This window comes from Lingula anatina, chromosome 3 (genome assembly GCF_051362555.1).
Source record: "Lingula anatina isolate TDL-2025a chromosome 3, LinAna3.0, whole genome shotgun sequence".
Lineage (NCBI taxonomy): Eukaryota > Metazoa > Brachiopoda > Lingulata > Lingulida > Lingulidae > Lingula > Lingula anatina.
In genome coordinates this window covers 31205590-31230535 of record NC_141769.1, presented here as the reverse complement: position 1 = coordinate 31230535, position 24946 = coordinate 31205590, and the positions used below count along the sequence as shown (strand labels likewise).

The 24946-nt window shown below is 37.9% G+C and overlaps 1 protein-coding gene across 2 annotated transcripts; it reads right to left on the bottom strand.

Annotated features, from left to right (window-relative positions):
- Window positions 1–427: 427 nt before the first annotated feature.
- On the bottom strand, window positions 428–22853 carry LOC106175596 (alpha-1,3-mannosyl-glycoprotein 4-beta-N-acetylglucosaminyltransferase B). 2 transcript variants are annotated; one of them, XM_013557668.3, is made up of 13 exons: window positions 22690–22853; window positions 21706–22014; window positions 13648–13792; window positions 12378–12529; window positions 8579–8712; window positions 7933–8093; window positions 4817–4892; window positions 4366–4480; window positions 3515–3645; window positions 3216–3323; window positions 2523–2725; window positions 1886–2141; window positions 428–1549 (listed from the first exon to the last, which is right to left on the bottom strand). In XM_013557668.3, the coding sequence occupies exons 2-13, from the start codon at window positions 21812–21814 to the stop codon at window positions 1517–1519; spliced, it is 1623 nt and encodes a 540-aa protein (XP_013413122.2). In that variant the 5' UTR covers window positions 21815–22014; window positions 22690–22853; the 3' UTR covers window positions 428–1516. The 2 variants fall into 2 exon arrangements, with proteins under 2 accessions (XP_013413122.2, XP_013413121.2); XM_013557667.3 differs by having other exon boundaries at window positions 22648–22794.
- Window positions 22854–24946: the final 2093 nt, after the last annotated feature.

The following is a 24946-nucleotide window of genomic DNA, read 5'->3' as shown; positions in this document are numbered from 1 at the left end:
TTTTTTTTTTTAGAGAATGACAGGCCACTTTTGAGGTGCCGAGTCACCGCGTCCAACATTTTTAATTTCATCCATTCACGACTTTTAAGTTTCTCACTTAATTCCCACGAAATTGTCCTCGTGTTTAGTTGTTGGGAGTTAAGTCAAAAATAAAATGCTGACATCTCAACCCAGTGGCTGCAATATTGTGGTAGTTGAGATTGTAAGGTACGTACCCGGGGTAGGCCTACTTCATTGCGATTCACCACGGCAACAATGGGATTTACAAAGACTGGAGTTCACGTTGTAGTAAAAGGCCTATTTATTCTTAACAATCGCAACAGCTAACTTAAAAAGTTGTCCAGAAATACATCTTTCTATTTTGTGCACAAATAGGCTCCTTATAGAGGCTTTCTTCCTATACTAAGTCTGATAAAAACAAGAAGCGTTTCCTTTCTGCAATATTTATTTCAAAACACATTTATCATTAACATAAACTAGAAAAATAAGCAAGAGATGTCATAGATATCATCCTTAGATGATATAGCCTACTTGTAGGCTTAACGTCATCAATCTGTCTTCATACTGAACGTGGTATTCTCTTTAAGGTAAAGATATATATAAAACGCTTACAAATACACAATATGTAGTAAAATGCAAACCACATAATTCGATATAAAAAGATCATCTAACTCCAATTAATGTTATACATTTTTATGTAGTCAAACATTTACTATATTTCCTACCTCCTTTTCAGAGCGAACGAATTCAGTCCTTGATTCTCTTAGTTACATTTTATCACATTAAAAATCACATTGAAAATCCCAGTTTAACGTTCACCTTAATGTTGTTTGTTGTATTCTGTTCTATATAAATATTCGCTGATAACTTTAACCACTATAGCGTTTGCTACAATGCCCTGAACAGAGGAAAGTTCAGTTTCAGAGGCCCAAACGACATCATGGCGCCCCGAAGACTTGCGTTATTAATTGACTATTGCTGCCTTGGTTCGGCAACTCGCATTGCCTGTAACCGTTTCCATCTTAAATTCCTCTATAGTGCAGTTTGTTGTTTTCTATATTATCATATATCACATGGGTGTCCTTCTGTAACTTCTGACATGTGTGTGTGTGTGTGTGTGTTTGTGTGTGTGTGTGCTCTTTTGCAGCACTATAACCCACCTACCCACCCACCCACCCATCGGTATAGATATTTTGGGTGCAGTATTACGTGATGGCTATTATTAACCCGCTGTTGAATACCATCAATTTTACAGTAGTCTGAATCCACACAATATCAGTCATCTGGAATATATATATATCAATGCACTACAACATTAATTCCAGTAGGTAAGCATCAAAGAAAACATGAAGTGCTTACAACTTATTTTTGATTAACGCTATGATCATTCTACGAATGGGAAAAACATCTGATGTCAATATGGTAGATCATTTTTAAAAATATCACGAGAGAGAGAGAGAGGACGAGATTCCCGGCATCGTCCCAAGAGCATCGTAACAGAAGCCTGGCTGTGGTGTTACCGTTTGGTCGCGTGGGGGGTTATCAATATCTGAAATGGAGAACAGACAAACGTTAACATTATATATTTTATATTGTTAACTTTCTCTGATGCTTTCTTTGTTGCCGCTAACGTGTTCTTAGCATATGCTGGAACGATGTTCATTTAATTTCAGAGATACAGTGATGGACGCATTATTACTAAATGATTTTTAAAATTCTGGTCATTTTTTTATTTTTATTCCATTCATCTGTTTTGGATTTTCCACTCTGGAAGAATGTGAAATTTGGGATCCAATTTTGGATCTTAAATTTAACAAAGAATTTCAGGTATATGCAATAAAATTGCGTTGTAACCACCAATTAACAAAACTGTGTTACAATTTACCTCACTAAGTATCGCCCAGGCGTCTGTTGGTCCTCTCAGCTGTATTCTAAGTATATCGACAGGCGGAAATGACTCGTCCAGAGAACCCTCTGCAATTCCGTCTTTGGAAAATTTTTGAACTATAAAATAATTGTCTTTTGTTTTTTGGTATTTTGCTTCAAATGCGCTGGCGTTTTCTGCGGGCAACATTTCCACTGTTGTATTTGATGTAAACTTATCTCCTGGATGCTCGAGATTCCCGCTTTTGAAAAAGAACCTAGGGTAAAAGAAAATGGAAACATCCATTTTACACGATACGAAGAAAATTTTTTGTGTCAGAATTGAAATGTCATACAGCCGGGGTTATAAAAGCAAACGTGACACCTGCACAGTAAAAACTAGACAACCAAGTTGGCAAATAAACAGACACCTTACAGGAAACATTGGATGTAAAAGTGCCTGGATATAAAAAGGTAACCGTTAAGCTGCAAAGATCTACCTTTTGTGCAATGAATTTAACTACTCAATCGTTCATCCAGCAAACACAGAACGTTACTGTAACGTTACCATAACGTTTTTGGTAATGTTAATGTAATAGTAACGTTAAAATAACGATCTGTGTTTACTGGGTAGCACAGTAAATCGAACCCCTACATACCTTTTAATTTTTATAGGGGGCTGGAATTTAAAATCGCAGGTTTCATTTCCCTCCGGTATTCCCCAGAAAAAGGAATGTCCCACGTAAGCACCTGCTATAGAGTATTGTTTGTATTGGTTTATAGTACAGCTGACCTCTGCCTTGGGGTTGTCAGTATGGGGGGTGAACCCCTTGTCCTTCACTTTTTGGCCGAATCTCGGGTCCTGTGGAGAAAATATGTATTCGCATTAGCAAAGTAGAACATAGACATATATATATACTTCTATTGCCACAGTGCTTCAAGCTGGGTTTTAAGAACAAGTCTTTTCTTTTTCACTTTTTTAACAGGCCTACAATCTACCAGATAAATCCGTCACTAAAACTTCACAGATTTATCTCTGGTTAATTCACGACAAGAATCCTTCGTGCTGAAGAAAAATGCACATAATTAATCTTCGGTCCTGGAAGAGAGTATATAATATCGTTATTGATACCTTTCTTTTTAGCGTCTTTCGTAAACCAAAGTGTATTCTAGCTTGCCACCTACACCTCTATATATTACGGAGAAGGTGATAGAATGGATTATAAATGAGCAAATAAATTCAAGTTTTAAGATCTCAAAAGGCTTACCACTTGAGAAGTTGACGTAACTACCGCCATAATTTTGAAGACACACAAATGAATGATATATTATATTTTCATACACTAACTCACCTTCAGTTTTTGTATTTTACCAGCTAAAGAAGAATAATATCCCATATGTTGAAATAAGGACGGTCTATAGGAGGGCCGCATCTTTTTCTTTTCGGCATTGCACTTTTTCTGTAACATTGGATGTAAATAATTTATTTTTTAAAATAAATTTTGCGTATACAAATACGTGGGGATGACTAAATGAAGCACTACAACAAAATTCATAAAGTTATGTATACACAGCTGGAAGCCATTATTACGTATAACTCATTAATTTTTGAAAAGAAAATAGTGATAAAGGGTTTTAAATTGGCATTTACCTCATTCCAATCTAGAAAACACGCTTTTGTGGTGACGTAATACTCTAGCAGCCAATCAACGGGCTGCCTGTCATGGAACATCAGGAAAAACTGAGCAAGAAGCTCAATGTCTTGCATGTGGAATAGTTTACCTGGAAATACAACATGCATAAATTTATACACATAAAAAGAAAATTGAACTAGAGAATAATCTCTCAGTACTTTATAAATAAACATTAAGCTTAAAGAATACTTAAAATGATAACTTTTGTCAACCAAAAATCGGGGCATTTTAAGGCTAAAAAGTCTGTTTTTACCACGTAAGTAAATAACGTAGCGTTTTCCTTTTCTGAATTGACAGCATGAACAACCCTTGACATGAAATCGAACACACTTTGGTAAAGCGTACCCAGGCCCAGAATCACCGCCATAATATGAAGTGATTTCTAAAGGGTAATTAATTGTAACCGTACCTACTGTTGCCAGACAAGAATTGACACAAAACTTCCGTACAATACAAGTTGACTTTAAATCATTATCAGAGTGGGTCTTAATTGTTAATCATTCTTTCGTGCTCCAATCGATATCGCCGTCTGTCGATAATTTCAGTATATATCAAGTCTAACTAATATGTATTTTTTCAACAGCTCAACTTTCAACTATTGAGCTCTCTTAGAAAGTGTAGGCGTAGTATTTTGGCTGGAGGTGGAGGGGGGGGGGGGGGGGCGCTTAGGTCCCTCTTTTTCTCAACGTCGGTCATAGGCGCAAAGAAGCGGGAGGGAGGTTTAATGCACGTGATTTAATTGCTTCCTTTTGAAAGAACTGTTGTACGTTTTACGGTGTGGCTCTTCGAAATATCTGTGAAAACTGACCTATGAATCCTAAGTAGGAAAAGTCTATAAGTATCCAGTTCTTGACTCTTTGTCCAGATATCGTCTTTTTAATATTTAACATGTAATCTGGCTTTGTTATAACATCGTCTTCAAGCTGCAAAAAATGAGAAAAGAAATGTTAGACATTGTAAGTATCCCGAATAGAAGAGAATTGTCTGGGCGTGTTTTATCATACCGAGTATATTATTTTGCATGATACTACTGCGCTGTTACATGTACTTAAAATAACTAACAGTTACATCAGAAGAAAGGACACATTTGGAACCCCGCAACTATTGTGGTAATAATTTGGGTGATGATCTAGACAAAAACCTTGGAAGAGTTCTCAAATACTCACATAATCGTATAAAAATTTACTGAATCTTACATTCGTTTCTCAAAATATATTCGAAAAACGCAGAAAAAATGTCTCCCTCTCCCTCTGATTTACCTGTAAGTAATACGAACCCCTCTTCATAGCGTACATCATTAAGTAGGCGTAGTCAATGTTCTGCTTTGTTCGCCATCTGAAAAAAAACCATGGACGGTAATCATAAAACCAATATGCAGAAAACGGAGAGAGAAAAATTAAATAATAAAATGGCTAAAACCATTCACATTACTCAGTCTTAAGATGCAACATATGTTGGAACCTAGCACTGGCGAAAAAAGGATCTTACGTACTTGTGCAATGATGTTATTTAACCCTCAACATGGCGAGAGTGGGCCAAAATCCTCTCTCCAAGTGGTGTAACAAGGGCTTTAGGGTCGATACGCAGCATGCGTATTGTGTGCTTTTGTATGCAAGACTATATTTCTTAAGATAAAGTAAGAGTGTTTCTCGTGCCAACTACTGGACACTGACAGCTTCCGTACACATAACACCAGGAACCCAGACATTTTCATAGAGCACATCATCTTTGGCACAACCCACTTTCGGCGCGGTCAAATCGCAAAGGACAATTCTAGAAAGAGACGCTACGGTCGAGAACGAAAATAAAAACATGAACCCACTTATCCGAATGTTGATTTATTTTCTTGGGCTTAGCTAAGGCTGTACTAGAGGGTGGAAAGCGAATGTCGATCTCACAATAGCATGAATTGTACCTCCAGTAGTTTTCTGAAAACAGTTGCCTTAAGAAGGATAGTCACTATCTCATGTATCCGTTGCAAACCAGAACTGAAGAGGACTAGGGAATCTCGTGCTGAGATCAACGGGATGACGGTCATTAACCTAACTACCCTTGGAGATCAATTCTAGCTTTGCATGCCTTATAACATTAGGGGCAAAGGAATAACGTGATAAACCTAAATTAATGGAGATGATGCAATTCGCCACATTTGAGACGGAAATTGCTTTAATGTTCACAGTCGTCAATATCTATCCTCTTGTCAGTGTGGGATCGAATCTATGACAAATTAGACCAGTCCACTGAGTATCAGCCATTTAATCATTTCAACGATTCGGCATTCATCTTGCTTTGACAGCTTTGTTTAAAATGGCTTAAGTAGTTTTTCTGCGAGAATGTCTATGGATTCATTTACACAGCACTCTTTTAAAGACATTTTTTCAAGAATCGAACAGAAACAGACTGGACCATAAGCCAATAAGTTTGATCCACTGATCTGTTAGTCCGCATATCAACTTGTTCTGAAGGGCCTGTAAAATAGTATACAAAATTTTAGCATACAATAATAATGTAACAGACTACTAGAGAGCCCTGTGGTCAGAGAGTACTGAGCACCTACGAAAACCTTTTTAGTATGCGCGAGCTCACTGGGCTCCTCCATCAGAGGTGCATGCCGTAGCATACAGCCGGTCCTGTTACTCCTGTAACTCGGCAAAAAAAAGCTAACGAAGCTACTCCTATATCAGAGCAGACTAAGCAAGAATGTCAGTCAGAATGCTGTTTAAGAAATGTACTGGCCTATAGAAAAAATATGCGTTAAGCTTCGAATATCTAAAGCAGCCGGAGGTGATGTCATTTGGCACGCGGAAGTCATGAGACTAAGGCTTCGTTCACATGCAATGTCTATTTTCTAAATTCTATTTTCTATTCGCGCTATCTTATGATCACGGTCTGTGCCCTGAATATCCCGCCGCGTAATTACTGGAGGCGCGAGCCAGTTACTTATAGTAACTTATAAGAAAATAGAATTTAGAAAATAGACATTGCATGTGAACGAAGCCTAAGCTCATACAATGACCGACACGCGTGTTACGTACGTGACACTGTGTGTGTTCAACAGCCGAAAAGCAAGTTATCTACATATTTATCTCGTGTTATGTGCGTGATATGGCAAATGTTTACAGTTGAAATACACTTTGTCTTCTTATCAACCCCCGCTTCCAGTCACCGACCCAGCGCTCTGCGTGACGGAAGCTTCATGAACGGTCTCAGGTGCAGGTGACAATTATGCTTTCCTTTCCCTGTTCTCATGAGAGACGGATCACTTCCCTAGCGTGGATATTACTCCTTCAAGGGCAGGAAGGAGCGATTTAGTATTCTATTGTTTTCACGAGAAAGGCTTGCCAACGCTTCGTGTTAATTTATCTGAAATTGCTCGAAAGGATGAAGACCTTTTCTGCCACACAGTTTTCCATAAATACAGAATTTAAGATATCCCCTTTACTCAAACGCCTCGGGTATACCGACAATGTCCATAATTATCACGTCGGAATAGTTTATTTTAAGATTTACAAAGAAAGGGTTCATGAAGGGTTGATGAAGATATTTCTGAAAAGAGTATTCAGTTGAAAAATATTAGGATTTTGGATCAGAAAAAAAAAATTCTCAGTCTATTTTGTCATCAGCGCCTGGGGCCCTGTATAATTCAACGTACTCACTTTAATTGAATCTCGCTAACTGAATTTTGAATTATAATTAGATTTTTTGATAAAATCTGATAAAACGTAATGCATTTTCGACTTAATATAGTTAATGCAACCACAGTACTGTGACTAGTGCTCTCTTCTTTGAATATATAGCCTACTGAAGCAGACGACAGGAATGGGCATAATCCGAGGCTGTCGCCATTTCCTGACGTCATACGAGACTTTTCTGATCATGACGACATACGAGACCAGAACACGTGCGATAAATAGTGTGAATCGGGATTAACTTTAACGCGATAAAGGTGAAGCTCTATGCGCCAGCAAAGTCGTCTTGAAAACTTAACAAAAGTGACACGCAAAATATGATGAGTAGGTTCTTTCGTGCGATAGACTAATGACCCAACCAGAAAATGCCCGTGGGTGAGTTGTCGTTCTTAAATTCGTGACCGCATCGCACTCAATAATTACTGGCCATGGCTATTTCATTTCCTTGAAATTACACGTGATTTTTACGCATTTATACTCTAGAGACTGGGCTATCACGTATGATTCCCATTCCGACGCTAGTCTGCATGCTCTATAAATAAAAGAACAAAAAATGTCCCCTTTATGTCACTGAATTAATTCTTTGGATTATTGAGCACTGTCTATTAACACAAAGCTTTCCCCAGGGATAAGCCATTTTGTAAATCGGAGTAATGACTGGAGATCTAATCTTGTCGCCAGCTTACCTTGCTCTTTCCACTGTGTCTCCAAGGGTGTCCACGTGATCAAGGTCAGGGTAGAACGAGGCTGGCGGACAGATGACCTCAATCAGACCATCTCGGACTTGGTCAGGAAACCGACCGTTAATAGACTCAGCTGTCTCCTTAGCATACTCTGTATTAAACGGCTGGAAATTAAGGAAAAGTGTGGCTAGTTATCAAAATGCAAGAAATAGCAATTAACGCTGTTCTAAATGCGCTCTAACGAATCCGCGGATCAAATATGGTGACCCACTAAAAAGCTTGCCGTTTAAAATTCCCGACAAGACACTGAATAGGTTCCCCGCAACAGGTATTCAAGTGGGTCGGCCATATTTGAGCCGTGGATCTGTTAGTCCGCTGTTCTGAAAGCGTTTTTTGCCGTCTCGTGCTTAGCAATTTTATAGTTTAGCGGCAACTGTAAAGCATAGGACCTACTCTCTTACAGAGGCCAGCTGAGAAATGACGCCATTTCTGTACTAAAAATTCTTGTTGGACACAGTACATAACGTGACATGAATAAGCCAGAGACATATCTGCGAATATCTAGTGAAAAATCCCCCTGTGACCCTGGTGGAGGGTATGTAAAGCTAGTTGTCGCGGTTGCGAACGCGCGTTTTAGTGTATTACTCACCTCCGACACCATGACGATGAGCAAAACGTCTTTTTTGCTCCCGGCGTCTAAGTTGTCTACTAATGATCGCAGGGTGTCAGAAAGGTACGACACCTTTTCTCGTTTCACAGACGGAATTCCAACTACAACGGTTGCTGAAAAATGGAAATCTGTCATTATCCATAGTCAAGTTAAATAACGTCCTTTAAGCCCGAATGTAAATATCTCTGAAATGTTAAAATGTCCATATTTCATTTTGGCATTTAGGCATGACATGCATAATATTACGACGACTAAGCAGTATAGTAATCGTATTTGATGATTTCTCTAATATTTTTTTTTCGTTTACAGAAAACATTTGATATTGTTAACAATTCACTAAAACCATGTTAAGTGTAATGTGGTCCGACACCTGTGTCAATTTTTTTCTTTTCTTTTTTGTAGTTTTCACCTCCACTACAGCTGTGATGGTTATTCTGTTCTACTTACACCGTCACGCCACTGACAGAAACAAAGCACATATTTGAGTCACACCACGTGTCTCAAATCGCCATCGCGCAATTTATCTCTTCTTAATCAATTCCCAGACTTTCTTCTTTTTTTCATAAATAAGTAATGTCAATTATAATCGAACCATCTGTTCATATTTCTCAACTGGTGTAAAATTAGGTCTTTTTACCTTGCAAAAGGAAAAAAACGTGGGCATAAGTGCTCCCTCAGGAGCGACTGGCCAGACTCAATGTGTATTACCCTGATAACATTACACAGGTGGGAAAATTAACGCACAGGTGCCCGTTTCACAAAAGATATGGGTCTTAACTTTCAGACCAAAGATTTCTGGCCAACTTTAGCTAAAGATAAATCCATAGTGAATTATCTTTAAATGAAATCCCTATTTCATGTCTTTAAACAGATGCACCGTTTCATTTTTAGTTTAAAATTAAACAACTGATTGATATTAGGTCAAACAAAATTGAAATTTTGGTCTTAAAGTTAAGACACTTTTGGGGATAAAGCTCTTTTGTGAAACAGACCCTAGTAGTATAACGGCAATACGCTGTCATGTAGATGAGACTTTGGGATAATGGTATGGCAGGTTTGATGTCGATCTTTCGTGAATGAATCAAAGACGAATGCATGCGTATTTTGCCTGACTAGACGGCCAAAGTATTTGGGGATTGTCTAATAAAGCATAAACTCGCTAACGTAAACGCCTTCCAGCGAAGCCATAGAAAAAAGAATTGCAGAGCGATTGTTCTATGAAACCGACCCCTGTTTCACTTATTCGAGAACTTCACTAGCCCACGACGACTTCTCGACCTGTGCTCTAATGCAAAACTATCTACCAAGAGATAATATGATATGTCCCCGCTCGACACCTCTGTTAGACTGCGCTCCCATAAACCCATCGTGCTAACAAGATCCATCTAAATCTGTGGGGCTTCACTTGGCTTTTAAATAATTCCGAACTTATTTCACCAAAATACCTATAAAAACTAGGCGGTATACACAGGTATTTTATCTCTAAGGACCTGGTCTTATCCAGTCAGGTTATAATCACTAACCATGCAACATGTAGTATAATGCACACACTTTTAATAAATCCTCCCACACAAGACTAAGGGCCTTTTCCCAGTGAAACTATGGTTCTACGTAGATCGATCCAATTCCGCGTGGACTCTGGCTAAATGCAATGAAATTAACAAATTAAGTTGAGTAGCAAGCAGAATGGGAATGAGCCCTAAGCGTGAAACGAAAGCCTCTCATCCATGCTTGAGGAACTACACGGACCGACAACATCTGATATTTTATTAAATCAAAGATATCTTTTGGTGATTGTCAAAACGCACTGGGTGACTCTATCATCAGTTACTGATTTATACTGTCTGGTATATATGTTTGTATGCGTAGCTTAGGGCAGGTAGCAGCTGCGATAATTTGTTTGGTTAAGTCTCATATATCGAACCTGCCATTCAAATAATTCCGTTTTCTTCCATGTGATAACAGAATCAATGTTTAAACATGACAAGCCAATATAATCCTTTTGTTGCTCCGCCAACCGACACTGTAAAAAAGAAACATCATCAGGGGGACATCGGCGTTGCATCATCTAGGTATTCTACTGTGACTGAAAACTGAAAAATCAGCGACCTTATCCGTGAAATAATCGCCCTTGTCCACCTTTTGCTCAAACACTCCTCCAATCACCCCTTCCCCTTAGGAAATACAAAATGTTATTTTGAAACCTTCCGCCTTTAAAACAACTTGATCGGCCCATGGAGAATATATTATTAACAAAGTAGCATTCATCAAAATCCGACAATAAATAGGACACTGGGGAGCGTGCTAACAGGCAAAGCGTTAGTTGGACCATTAATTACATAGGAAACGCAATAACTTAATTTCAATGATCGACCATATCAGGCGTCACGTTAAGAAGTTATTTTCTGTTCATCAAGTTAGATCCTAACAAGGAGTGAATAATTTAAAATCGTCTCAAGGCCAAGATACGGAGTTCAAGTTCATTCAGATCCACAAATCGTACTAGCTTGGTCGGTCCAGCTCTGCAGGGAATCCTCGCTAAAATGCAGCTTAATCAGCACACAATAGCAAAACACAGCCAAGCTGCTCGAGGAGGTGTGTCAGACAATAAAGTTGATTCCCCTGATTGCTCTTAAGCAAGAATCCCCCGAAAAATTGGGCCGACTCAGGTTCTCTGGTGAAGGATACAAAATTGAAAAATATTCTGAAATTTTGTCAGAGATTACAGAATAGCTGGTGACCCCTGTGGTTGGAGAGTAGATTTATACTTAAATAACCGTATTATCAATTACCCTTTTCGGTCCAAATGTTTTTCTTTACATGAGTTCAGGATTTAAATTAAGCCAACAACTTCGCACGTTGAATGAGACGACGCGTCATCACTCATAATGAAACCGTCCCGTATGAGAGATAACGTATCTTAATTATCTTGTCACGTCTTGGATATATTAACAAATGTCTCTCCTTTCCGTCGTTCCGTCCTTGAATCGCATTTTGTAATATAACCTAATGAAACCTTAAGTAATTTTGTCCTGATAAGTTCTTCATTTATTGCTTCAATTTGTCAATTTGCCTATGGCGTTCGTGGAATGCTAGGCGTGACGTCACACGTACCGCTTCCCCCAATTTTCTAATTTTGCCATCACGTTTTGGGATGTTTGCTTATCGGCTTGACAGCCTATTATGCAAATTATTTGTCACGAACCTATGTGTTAAGCCTTTGGAATCTAGCCATTTACTTCACCGTTAAGATTTCAGGACCCGTATCTAAAGCCCAACGTGTTTGGCTTATTAAAAAAATCATTTTAGTGCAAACGTCATATAACATGATCAAAAGAACATTTATGAGTCTCTGAAAAGGGTCTCTAGATTAAATTTGTAACGTAAATGCGATACATCATCTCGACATGTCCCCAATCAAGTGTGGAGAGGAGGCAATATGATAAGTTCTCAAAACAATTTGTTAATCAATTGCAAGCACTTTATTCCTGGTTTGCCGGTTAAATATCATTTTTTTCTGAGCAAACCTTAACCTTCAGCATTATAACTTTATATAAGGTGTATTTATAGTGTATGAAAAGGAAAAGGAAATCTTAAACACACACACACACAGAGAGAGAGAGAGAGAGAGAGAGAGAGAGAGAGAGAGAGAGAGCATCTCAAATGAAGAAATATCCATTTACAGGGGCACAAGGAGAGGGAGATTTCATGTTGGTTTTTGCATCCCGCCTTTTTATGTGTTTTACGACAACCCTGTTTTACGACAACCCTGTCATACCTCCTGTCCTGTTTTGTCCCAGTCTCACAGCTGGCGGGAAACTGTCGACATTTTTGATATTTGCGTGGACGGCATGGTGGGCGGCTTTGGAGGCATTGTGGGCTGCCACGTTATGGCTCTCAGCGGCGACCTCTACGTGTGCTTCAGGTAGTCTGTAAAGTATTGATTAAACATAAGTTTTTAAACAATAAAATAAACTGAAAAGCAGTTACAGTGGTAAGGTTATAATGATCACAAAACGATGTCTTACATCGAAAGCACTGCTAAAACGTCTTATATCAGCTTTGCAAGCAAACAAATGCATTACATAAATTATACGGTACAGCATTAAGACGCATATTCAAAACGTTATTGATATTAAATCTGATATTACACTAATTACCAAACTTCTTTTTCATTGCAGATTTTATTCTTTTTTTACGAAAAGACTTGCAGAATCTAGACAGGACGCAATCTAGACAGGACGGCAAAGATCCGCCAAACGTTCTTTTTCGATAATCTCATGAGGTCAACTGCCCATGTCGGTTACTCTGATGTCCTGTTGTCGGTAACTCTCAGCTGGCTTACGTGCCTCTTAGGGATCATTCTCAATGAGCTATCGTCCTGCGGAGACTCTCGCTGAATGCAATCAGTTTAACAGATTAACTCTTCCTGGCGTTGAGTAGATACAGAAAAGCTGGTGATTACACGAGTGCCTTCGAAACAGTTAATCTGGTTGCTTTCAGCAAAAGTCCCTGCATAGTTAGATCGATCTACGTAAAACAATAGTTTCATTGTGAACGGGCTGTTATTCGAGTACCGTGATCGGTCTGTATGTCTCGTAAACAGTCGGAATATTTTAACCCAAAGTGCCCTAAACTGTAACATGAACCCGGATATGGCCATCACGGAGTGCACTGTGATAAGACCAATTTTACCGCTATATATATAAATGACGGGAGGACAACTTGCATGCGTGTAGTGTAGTTTATCAACACTCTACCAAAACAATTTGTCCAAAGGTGTGCTTGTTTAAATATAAGTGTTTCTGTATAATGCTTATCTTGACAAGTAATACATTGGATCAATCTATTGCACTGAGGCCCTTTTCACATGGGGCAGTATACTTTACCAAGCAAACACAGAACGCTAATGTAACGTTGCCATAACGTTTTGTTGTATTAATGTTATGGTCACGTTATCATAACGCTATCAGAACGTTACCATAACGTTATTTTGGTTACAGTAATGTGATGGTAGTGGGGCGCGATCTTGTGAAAGTGAAATAAACCTTTGCTCCGGAGATGTGCTCTTTGCTTCGGGAACCTTTATCACCCCTGGGGTCTCATGTTGCAGTGAGCGTCTTTCCTCCAGTTGTTTTTTCAGTTCAGCAATCTGTTCTCGCAACTTGGTTTCCTCCAAGATAAGTTCGTTTTCTAGAAATAAACAGAGAAAAAAATATTACAGGCTTAGAAAACGCCTCTAGATTTATATAAAGTGCATCACAAGATAGGTAAAAAAGCATTAACAATCCCCTGTGCCATTTTTTATACGTTACAGCCTTTATGGGTCATTTTTCCCAAATTAAGCGAGTTGTATGATTTATAACCGCTATTTGTACTAGCATGTTTAAAAGATCTATGCTGTACTTAAAATATTAAAGAAAAATGAATAAAAAAAAGATATAGCAATAAATTTCATTGGAACGACGAAAAATTTGCTTGGCGTGTTATAAATGTGGAGGGGAAGTGAGAGTGTTGGCGGAAAAAAAATGCAAACGCGATCAATAATCGTTTCATGGAGTATACATTGCGGGCCAAAATTTCGCCACGTAAGGATTTTTATGAATTTGTATTGGGTGAACTGAAAGAAAATTTAAAATATGGATTTAAAAAATATTTTACTTTAACTTTGAAAATTTGACAGATTACATTAAATTTTGATATTTATGAAAATAAACTGGCACGGCAATTAAGAACGGACTTCAATGGTCTCTTATTGTGTATAATATGGCATCGTTATGATCTACGTGAAGCCCATATGGTGCACACTGTATTTATAATGCCGCTATGGACACGTATGGACATATGCATGTCTGAAACAAACTATTTGTCAGTCAATAATAACAAGATGGCAAGTAAATCCATTTCAGAAAATGCTATTTTTGAAACAAAACAGACGATATTTCTATGTTGGCGTCAGATAAGCTAATCGAAGAAGGTTGATGCATCAAGTTCGTGATTCCGTTCGAAATTTTGTTTAGTTTCTTGGAAAGGTCGATCATGTCTACTTGTTCACGGTACAAAAGCTCCAATGTTATTAATTTTTCACATCATTTCCATCCATGTAATGATTTTCATATGCACCCATGGCTGCCTTCAACACATTCCTCGAACAAAAATATTGGTATAGAGATTATAACACATTTTCTATTACGGAAGGCTTAATATAAATCAAAAGTACACTTTGGATTCCCAGTTATTGAATAACTGTTTGTTCAAATTCATATTCATCAAAAACGAGCACTTGTCAAGGTGTAAGGAGTTATTATTTTCATAAGCGGTAAAGGTACAGAGCGTCTTCTTTTCAGATCAAAGGGATCTCCTAGAATTTTATTGTCTAGGGCCTATAACTTTGAAGGTTGTGGAAAGTGTTATTGAAATAACTAATTTATACCTCTTCTCAAAAACGAACCTTTCTGGGAATTGAACCAATTTTAAAAAATTAGAATTTCTTTACACATAACCATAATATAACCAGTCCAGCGTATATTTGAGTTAGCAGCTGGTTAGACTATCGATCGTTAGTATAAAGAGGATAAAGTCTTAAATTATGCTTTTGGACCATATTTCCCTATATGATCTGCGGGTAAACAAAAGGGATAAACAGCGAGAAGCTGCATTCAAGCGTCTACTTCTATGTTCAAAATGTGACCAAGTAGGGCCTACACGTTATGGCACTTTATTGTCATATTGTGAGCAGTCTTGTATGTCTCTATTGATACAACCATTCGTTGCAAATATTGTTAGCGGCTTGTTATTATGTGAATCTATAAATAAATTAAAGGGTTCCATTATTATATTTCATACCGTGGTTCTATTGTTGTTAACGTGATATTACAGCCCTTTTGATTTCAAATGCCAGGAAGTTACGCTTGCTAATCTTTCCTAAATGCGTTGGTGTTGTGTGTGTTTGTGTGTGTGTTTGTGTGTGTGTGTGTGTAGTGAAAGTGTGTGGGTGTGTGTGTGTGTGTGTGTGTGTAGTGAACATGTGTGTGTGTGTGTGTGTGTGTGTGTGTAGTGAACGTGTGTGTGTGTGTGTGTGTGTGTGTGTGTGTGTGTAAAAGAGAGAGAGAGAGGCCTCTGAATGCACTTAAACCAGTGCACTCGATGCCACGCTGAGAAGTTGTTTTATCTTGTCACTAAACCTATTAAAACAATACAGCTTCCTTTCTCCCGCCCGAGCTTAAAACCTTGTTTCCAATGCATAATGACGATGTAAACAGAGTAGTTGCAGTTTGCTTTGTAGTGCTTCAAGTCACGCATCATTAAGCTGCACTCTTAATGAAATAACGGTGAACTGTTTGCTCATCATTGACTGGCGCTTTGATGCAAGAGTGAAGTAAGTCATTAATCATTTAAACGCACGCTTAGTAATAAGACAACAATAATCTACCGGGTAGATTATGGTCACTTGGTAGACAATAATCTAGGTACCCGGTAACCATGCTAATATCTGATCTTTTGATGCACAGCTAGCAGGTATAGGGCTTCCTTAAGTGATTGTGCTCAGGAATACGACGCGTTCATACCCGTTCTCACAACACCAGTTCTAGTCCTATCAGGAAATAGCAGGCGCTTGATTGCAATCTACCTGTGTTATCCCAGTGTAACCATTTCTAACAGCCTAACTTGGGATTAATAGAAATATTGCATGATGGGGTAGGGGAAAATGGAGGGGGGGGGGGTAAGCATGCGTCTCCTCTCTCTAGTTGCAAGGAATAAGGCCGTTTTGTTAATACCGATCAGTATAGATTCAAACCACATTAATAGGGGGAACACACAGGGAAGGATATTCAGACACGTTGTGGAGAAATAATAGGTCGTTATTGATTTTTAGAACGTTACTTCCACATCTTCTGTGGAATCATAGAATCAACACACCACGGGTATTTTCATTGCAGTGTACAAAAGAGATGTGCATTGACTTAAGCCACAAATACGATTGTCGAGGTTTATTGCCGACGCAGACTGTAACATAATGATGAATATCTCTTAATGATAAAAAACTCTTTAATTCTCAATTGTCCTGAACTTTTCATTGCCTAACAAAAATACCTGATATTTTAATCCTAGGGAACGTTGAGTGTCGTTCAACATGTATCAATATACGACTTAAAAAATCACCTGTAGCCTTTTTATAATCATGTAACACTAGGTGGCTTTGGTGCATATTTAATAATTGATGGTGAAGAATTTATTTGTTAACAATTGACCAAACATTTCTACACTCTACACAGATCTCCTCTATCTGTTACAAAATAGGATGAACGACTTTTGTCCAAACATGTAACAGCCAGAGGAGACCCCTGGTGTAGGACAGAACTAAGCCTCATAGAGACTTTTAGAATTTTTATATGTCATTTTGTTTATTTAAGTTACTTAAAACCATACATTGCAGGAATGAATTTCCCTCACCAAAAACCTTTCGACACTCGTTTAGAAAAGAGCGATTTTTCTTGAACAAATAATGCATTTTCATATTGACACCAAACCTTGTTACAGGTGTATAAAGTAAGACATTTAGTATTATGTCTTCTGCGTTGTTGTGTCACATTTGAATGACAGAATCGCGTGTTCAACCAGTAAGGTAATACTATACAGTCCAGGTCAACTGAAGAAGAACATAAACCTAAAATGACCCTGAAATGATGCCTTTGTTCTTCGGGTATTCAGGAAAGAACACCCTCAATGAGATAGAGAGAGAGAGACAGTGAATAAAAATGGTGTAACTCTAGGACACAGGATAGAGGAAGTGAATGTCTCAGTGTAATTCTAAAGCACAGGATAGAGACGGTGTATGTAACAGTGTAATTCTAGAATAGGATAGAGGCAGTATATATAATAGTATAACAGCACACAATCAACATCCACACACGTGCTCTGTTTGCGTCTCTATCATGACCTGACGGCCTATCGAATTCCTATCATTTTTCTCTTTTCTTTAAGATATAGGTAGGAGTAGAAGACGTAGTGTATATCTAGCCGAGTTTCGTTAATACAACGATCACAGACTACCATGTGACATATAAAATGTGACTGGAACTTTGAACTATCACAGAAGCACTGCTGAAAGGTGCATGCGTGTCCCTGAAGCCCACCCAAGATTGTCAGATCTTTTCATGCCCAATTTATTTTCAATTCCAAAATTTTCTACAGTCATTTTTTTTCTTTTTCATATTACATGTTCAAATGAATGTGAAAAAATAAGTAGAGGCCAAGGCAGGTTTAAGTCATTTTATTTTCATACTGACTTGCCAAAAAATGTGCCCTTATTCAAATGTGGGCTTTCACACAAACATTATGTCAGCAAAATGCGTTTTCAGATCACACCACATCAACACCAGAATAAGGCAATTCGTTTGCAAGTAGGCCTACCACCCACGCCATTCCCGTTTTAACACTTGGACCTACCAAACAGCTTGCGTCTTAGGTCTCTTTCCGATAGACACCATCGGTGTTCGTAGAACGATCCAAATCCGCGGGGACTCTCGCTGAATGCAACCAGACTATCAGATTAACACGCTTCCAACGTACTCGCATACTCAACTGTTTTTCTGTATTCTACGCCAGGAGGAGGCGTGTCATTCAGTTTAACAGCTTGCTCTCGGGGAGAATCCCACAGAGTTGGATCGATTTATGTAGACCGATGGTGTCTATGGGAACGAGGCCTTAGGTCAAAAAGGTCCTATTTTCAGATCTGTATACCAGAGTAACCTGAAGTGAACGCTGGAAACACATAAAGATTTCTACTTCAAAACGATTTTAGTAATAACATTGATGGGCACGGTCTTGGGTAAAAGCGGATGAAATAATTAAATCAATCATTCACTTGCGTTTATTTAACACGATTGTTCAATTTAGCAACACGCGTTCTGACCCACAAAACAAAATCGATCTAAGCGCCAAGACCGCGAATTTGACACTGTTAGAACGTATTTATCAGTTGCAGCTGGCTATACACAGAGTCCACGAAGTCACTATTTTTCCAGTTATTCGGTGGATTTTCAACCATCAATGTCTCACGTCTAGTCAGTTTCATATATGCCGGCGTCTTTGACTTACATCATAGGAGCAATATGGCCTGCATATCGGACAGTCAAATCAGGGACGTAATAAGATTTGACTATATTGCATTATCGAATATTCTTGCTTCGTGACTCTATCCTTAGGTGTTGTTAGATGATAGAAACACTGTCGCCTGGAATTTCTATCATTAGGCCTACATGTTTTGAAAACCAAAACTGTATAAAAAGATCGTGTTTGGTCTTTGTTCCGTGTCTATGTCTATCAAACTTAAAACCACTTTCCCCCGAAGTGACTTCTAAAACCACAGACTATTAAGATAAGAATCGATTTTTGTGCCCCTTTTTCTTCCTGTCTTTTATTTATTTATATTATATTTTTTGAGAGGGTGCTAATTTGTCATTCTATTCTATTCTATTCTATCACAGACTGAGAAGCACTAAAAGAAATCCGCATATCACTGTTTACCACTACGACTTCAAATGCTCTTTGCCGATAACTGTGGCTTCGATAGACCGACAAAGATAAAGATGCTAATTATATATAGTTTACCATACGTAGCGTCGTTGTCATTGAGGTTGTATATTTTTATACAGAAAATATAGCACAGCTGTACATCACGAGTATCTCCGGAGGGATAACACAGATAATTATGGCGGTTGGGAAAGTTTTTCAAAATAGACATAAATAACACTTTTGCACTGCGGATAATATTTACTAAGTGTATATTAAGGCATGGGGTTTGGTCGAAATTAACAACAAAAACATTCAACACGAGAGAGAGAGAGAGAGAGGGAGAGAGGTTCACAATTAAATTGATTTCCAACCTAAGAAAGACAACCCAAAACGATTCTTGAAAAGTAATAAAACCAATTTCCTTACCAAACAGACAAACCACGGATGAAATATGGCCGTGCCACTTGAAAGCTTGTCGCATTATCCCGTAATAAACACTGAATAGATTCCGTGCGGGGATTGCGCGGTAGGCGTTCAAGTGGGACTGCCACAATTGATCCGAGGAAAGTTCGTCCGCGGATCAATCTTGGTTGTGAATACGACCTAGTACCAATACCACATTGCAAGCTCACAAACCCCACCCAAGCTTCAACTCTCAGGTCGTGAGTGTAGCATTACATGTTATCTAATGTCAGCTTCGACAAGCGGCATACAGAGATAAAAGACAAATCATCATGCCACGGGTATACTTGGTTTTCACCAAAAACAAATAAATTAATTAAAACTCTCAGCATTTCCCGGCGTCCTCAAAAGTTCCCAGCACTATCATCCCAGCACATTATCTTACCGAGTACTAAAACTCGAAAAAAAAAATAGGATTTACGATTTTACGACGTCATCTTTGCCAGATTTAATCAGAGTGAGATGTTATGTTATTCTGTTTTTCTAGTTTATTCATACTTATAAATATTTAAGGATGCTTATAGCTTTGTTTATAATTGATAATAATGTCATACATTGAGCTTAAGGTCTGTGCTGGGCTGAGGTTATCTTAATATAAAGGCAGGGATATTCAGTCAACAGAAAACCGATGAGCTGTCTCTCTCACCTATCACGACTATGGCATAGTAAGAGAGAGAGACCAATACTTAGCCGGGTATTCTAGTTTGTACATCAGCCTGACAGCTATAAGGTTTTCTTGAACTTATAAGTTATTTCTGGACGTGTCCTGTCCTATGTTTGATTTTTCTTACTTGTTCTGTTTTGCCAAAAAATAGGTCACCCGTTTAGAATAAGGTCACTTAACTTGGTGGGTGCCATTTGGTGTCCTGTAACTGGGTTGCTCACCCCCAAGTCACCCCTAGACGTTACTGTGTATAATTCCACCCAAACACCATAACACTGACAAAAATCGAAATATTTGGGAAACAATCTACCTTAAATTTAAATGCGCTTTAACTCATAGTTATTCTCATGCCGGATTAATACCATGACAAGTTATTAAAAACCCAATACTGCTTGGTATAAATAATCGATAAGGACGAATAAGTCTTATTCCTACATTTATTTTAATATCTAGAACCCCTGTTTCATGATATCCCGGTTGGTATTGTTGTTATCTTTTTGGGATATAAATGCCATTTTCAATTTTAATGATTTCTTAATACACATAATTTCCTTAAATTGTAAAAGATCGTAACGTAAAATTTGGTTATTCTTCTCCATTAGATTTACCATAACTGGTGATCATAATATTGAAATAAAATGTTTAATATATAATCTAATTAGCCCTATTTACATAAAAAATAACAGTTTTCGAGTATTGATTTATGAAGTGTAAAACAGGTGTTAGCAGGTGTTGCATCCATTAAAATTAAAAAAAAAGAAATTTCAAGTGTAAATATGTATTTGCAACAGACTTAATATTTTACCTTAAAATAATTATTTATTAATTCATCGTTGGACACGTTCAGGACAACGTTATCTTTAACGAGACACCATGATATAATTTCAATATAAGATAAATAGATGAACTGGGATAACCACTGGAAATAACCCCTTAAAGAGTCCGTAAAGGACAAGGTTTCATCCATGCCATTGGTACACAATGTATGCGAAAGTGAAATACCTGCGTGGACAAAGAGAGCACGGTTGCACTGAATAATAAAAAACGATTTTGAATAATATGTACAGAACAAACTAGACTACTTCAAAACACTACGTTATACATATACCGCAGAGTAGCACTGGTGACTTGTATGCTTTGGTTGTGTATAAGATAAACACTATAAAGTTCACGCTAAAATCATGGTGACTTTGAAGTACTATATTAAGTGCCCAGGTACGCGGTTTAAGCCACACAGGTACATATGTAGATACAAAGCCCATCTGGTCTATATGATTTTGTTCTTCGTCCTCATGTCGTAGATATCATACATCTTGATACACAAGGGTTTAAGGTAGCACAGGTGTGCCTTCTTAAGTAGCAGGTAGATAATTTCAAAACGTACGACACATTAAGGCTTTAACTGGTAAGATGTATGTCTTACGTTGCTAATTAACGCTGTGTGGAATGCTCGTTAACTCACCTTTGGGTAAGGTCGACGGATTGAAAGACAGGAAGTTAAGCATCCACAGTACTGGTAAGATGATTATTAAAGCTGCCAAGCGGGGTATCCATGTTGCCCGAACCCTCATATTGTCTCCTCAGCCGGCATCACAAAGCGCGATCGCCTTCCTCTTCCAACCGTCGTGAATCACCAGGTCGTGTTTTAGGCCCTATTCTCCGCGGACGCCTTTAGAGTCATAAGTAGAGGTCCTCCCAGACATCTCTTTCTGTAGTAGGTTTAATGGCAGGCGCACACGGAAAGCTCAGCGTTCAATATTCTGTGTCAACCCTTGAATAAATAATGAGTCAATAGGGGTCGTGAATGGGGGGTCACGTGGGGCGCTACACAATCTGTCTATTTTAAGAGAAGAGAGGGTTAAGCCTACGTCATCTGCTTACCATTGTCAAACCTTGTAAATGAAATTACTGCACTACGGATCAGTAGTATTTAATCTTTTTTAAACTAAGACAGAAAAACTGCCCTCCATGAGAGAACAGCTGGGATGAAAACTGGGGCGATAAATGGGGGGAGGGTGAACTCGAAGAAATGTTAATAGTTTTACGTCTGTGTCATCTACTGTATAATACAAGGAGCATGATACGCATGCTTAGAATCTTAAAAAAAGGGACTGTCAACATTGTGGGGATATGCATGAAAAAAGACGCACTTTCTTAATTCGACACTTACACACACCTGTATGAGGTTTACTACATAATTTAATTATTTCATCCGGCCGGACTAAATACTTTATAATTGAAATTGAATGTCACAACCGTAAACATTTTTTGTCTATGCAACCACAGCCAATATCATAAATATAATCAATATAGCATTATTTACAAAGCCTGTTTGCAACACAATGCCAAAGTGCAGGCCTACATATTCGCATGTATTAATATAACCAGCACCCGTATCACGTACTTGTTTGAATTTGAAACGAGAGCACCAACATCATGCACCTACCGCACCCATGGTTAAAAAGACTGTCCCCTGGCACTGACTGCAGCAGGTGAGCCACCTGGTGGGGTACAAGAAGTAACGCAGGTTACATTCACTTGCACTGAGCCACTTTACCCGCTACCAGGGTGGCAGATGTTATAGGGAAATTTTGAAAAAACCGAGAAAAAGCAGAGAATGAAATGACTGTTTAGAAAGATATATCTGACTGTGAATATCTTGTGAAAAACCAATCTGTCTCCCTAGTAGAGGGTACCGGTAGAGCCATTTTTAATTTGTTCAGTGAGTCCTAGTACCACAATAGTTGTCAAGTTATCATTGTTGACACAATCATAGAGAGAACAGCATACCTGTAATTTGTCTGCTCTTTTTCTGATCTTTCTAAGTCGAGGGCACCGGATATCTATTATATCATATCCATTTGAAGAAGGCGTGAAAAACTTTGCATTCAGCTCCTGTATGATAATTTGCTAAATTACAGAGCAAAATTCGACTTATGAGATTTCGCCGTCAAAATAAACAAAGGGCCATTTATCGCATGAAAGAAAGGTAGAACCATTAAGAGGAAACAAGTTTAAAGTTCCAATAGTTAAAACTGACCGTTTTCAGAAGTATTTTATAAATTACTGTCTTCTTAATTTTTAGGTCTCTTTAACCTAGTTAATTGTTTTAAAAACAGAAGCAATTTAGTTTTGATATTTTAATTCTTACTCAAGTTAATTATAAGTTGCAATTGTCAAAACTGAACGTTAAAGAACAATTTTATAAGTTATTCTTTTCAAGGCCCTTTTTAGAGTATTGTTTAAGAAATAATAGTTATAACTAATACTTACCTAACTTTAGTTTAATATTCTTGTAACATTCTTGTAGCATTGTGCAGTTTCGACCTATTATATGGATTGCAAATAATGAACAAATAAGTCTATTTATTTATATAATTTTTTTATTTTTGGAAATCATAATTTTACTTTTAAAAAAGCTTGTAAATGGTGCACAAACAGGCTGCAGCCAGTGACTTCAAAGGATTTTTTTCTGAAAAAGTGGACTCTTTACCATAAAATCATCTTGTACCATGATAATTTTCACCCAGGGTGGACCTTTTCCCTGCAAAAAGGGCGGTTCGTTCAAACCCCCAGAAATCTCCTGGTTACTGGCCTCAAGTGCTAAAATTCTTTCGTCTTAAAGTCCCTCTACAGGTAAACCCCACGAATTGATTTCTTAGTATAAGAAGTTCCATGTGTAAGATAAGTGTATGCACTTAACATGTTTCGCCCTCTTTAGATAAAGTTTATTGTCATTATTATGTTCCTCAGGTGAATGTTGACATAGTGTGTAGGGTTTGTGCGTGTTACAGTCGTGCTGCACGGGTTGGACACCATTCACACTGATCATAATCAACCCAATTCTTCGTCTTTCCATCCTCTATCTATTTCTGTCCTTCTCACTCCCACACGAACATTTTTATCCAATGTTACCTGCATTTTCGATTCGTTGCGCTTGACATAATCTGCCGAAAAATAACACATGTACAAACAACTTCATCTACGTTTCGAAACATGCTAAATTGGGTAAAAAAGGATTAAAAAAATAACATAACATCTCAATCTACCTCATCATTTTTACAATAAAAAATCGATCTTTATTGATAAATATTAGCTAGGCCCATTCTAAATGATATCTTGTGATTTTACTTATGTTCAGTTCTCGTGGACTAGTTGCTCATCTTGTCCCTCCGTCACGCAAAGATTGTATCTGGAAATGTAATTTAATACAACGCATGATTTATGGGTAAACGAATCATACCAGCTGCCTTGAGACAGAAAACAACGTTATACCACATATATATATGTGTGTGCGTGTGTGTGTGTGTGTGTGTGTGTGTTGGCTGTACTGGTTCAAAAGGGACCTAAGACTGGGTTACCATACCTAGATCGATCCATTTAGATCGATCCATCTCCTAGGGATTTCTCGTTAAATTGCTTTCAGCTTAAGCGGCTTTGATGTCTGGTCAAATCCAGTAGTCTCTGCATACAATAAAATACCAAGTAATAATACTACACCACAAAAGCAAAGAAGTACAGCTACATGTAGGTCATTTTAAACATTTATTTTAAAATCAAACAGTCTTACATTTATAATGAACAAGTAAAAAATGGCGTTACTTTACAACTAACATCTGCTGTTACCAACTTGGAAACAGACTATAACAAGTTCAATAATTCAATTCAATAATTACCTACTGGTTATTCATTGACATAATTAG

Excerpts from the sequence above, each read along its gene's own strand:
- LOC106175596 (XM_013557668.3), bottom strand. The coding sequence starts at position 21,814 with ATGAGGGTTCGGGCAACATGGATACCCCGCTTGGCAGCTTTAATAATC. Across the intron at positions 12,530-13,647 it reads AGCACATCTCCGGAGCAAAG|ACTACCTGAAGCACACGTAG; the intron begins GTTTATTTCACT and ends AATACTTTACAG. Across the intron at positions 8,713-12,377 it reads GGGACAAAACAGGACAGGAG|CAACCGTTGTAGTTGGAATT; the intron begins GTATGACAGGGT and ends TCCATTTTTCAG.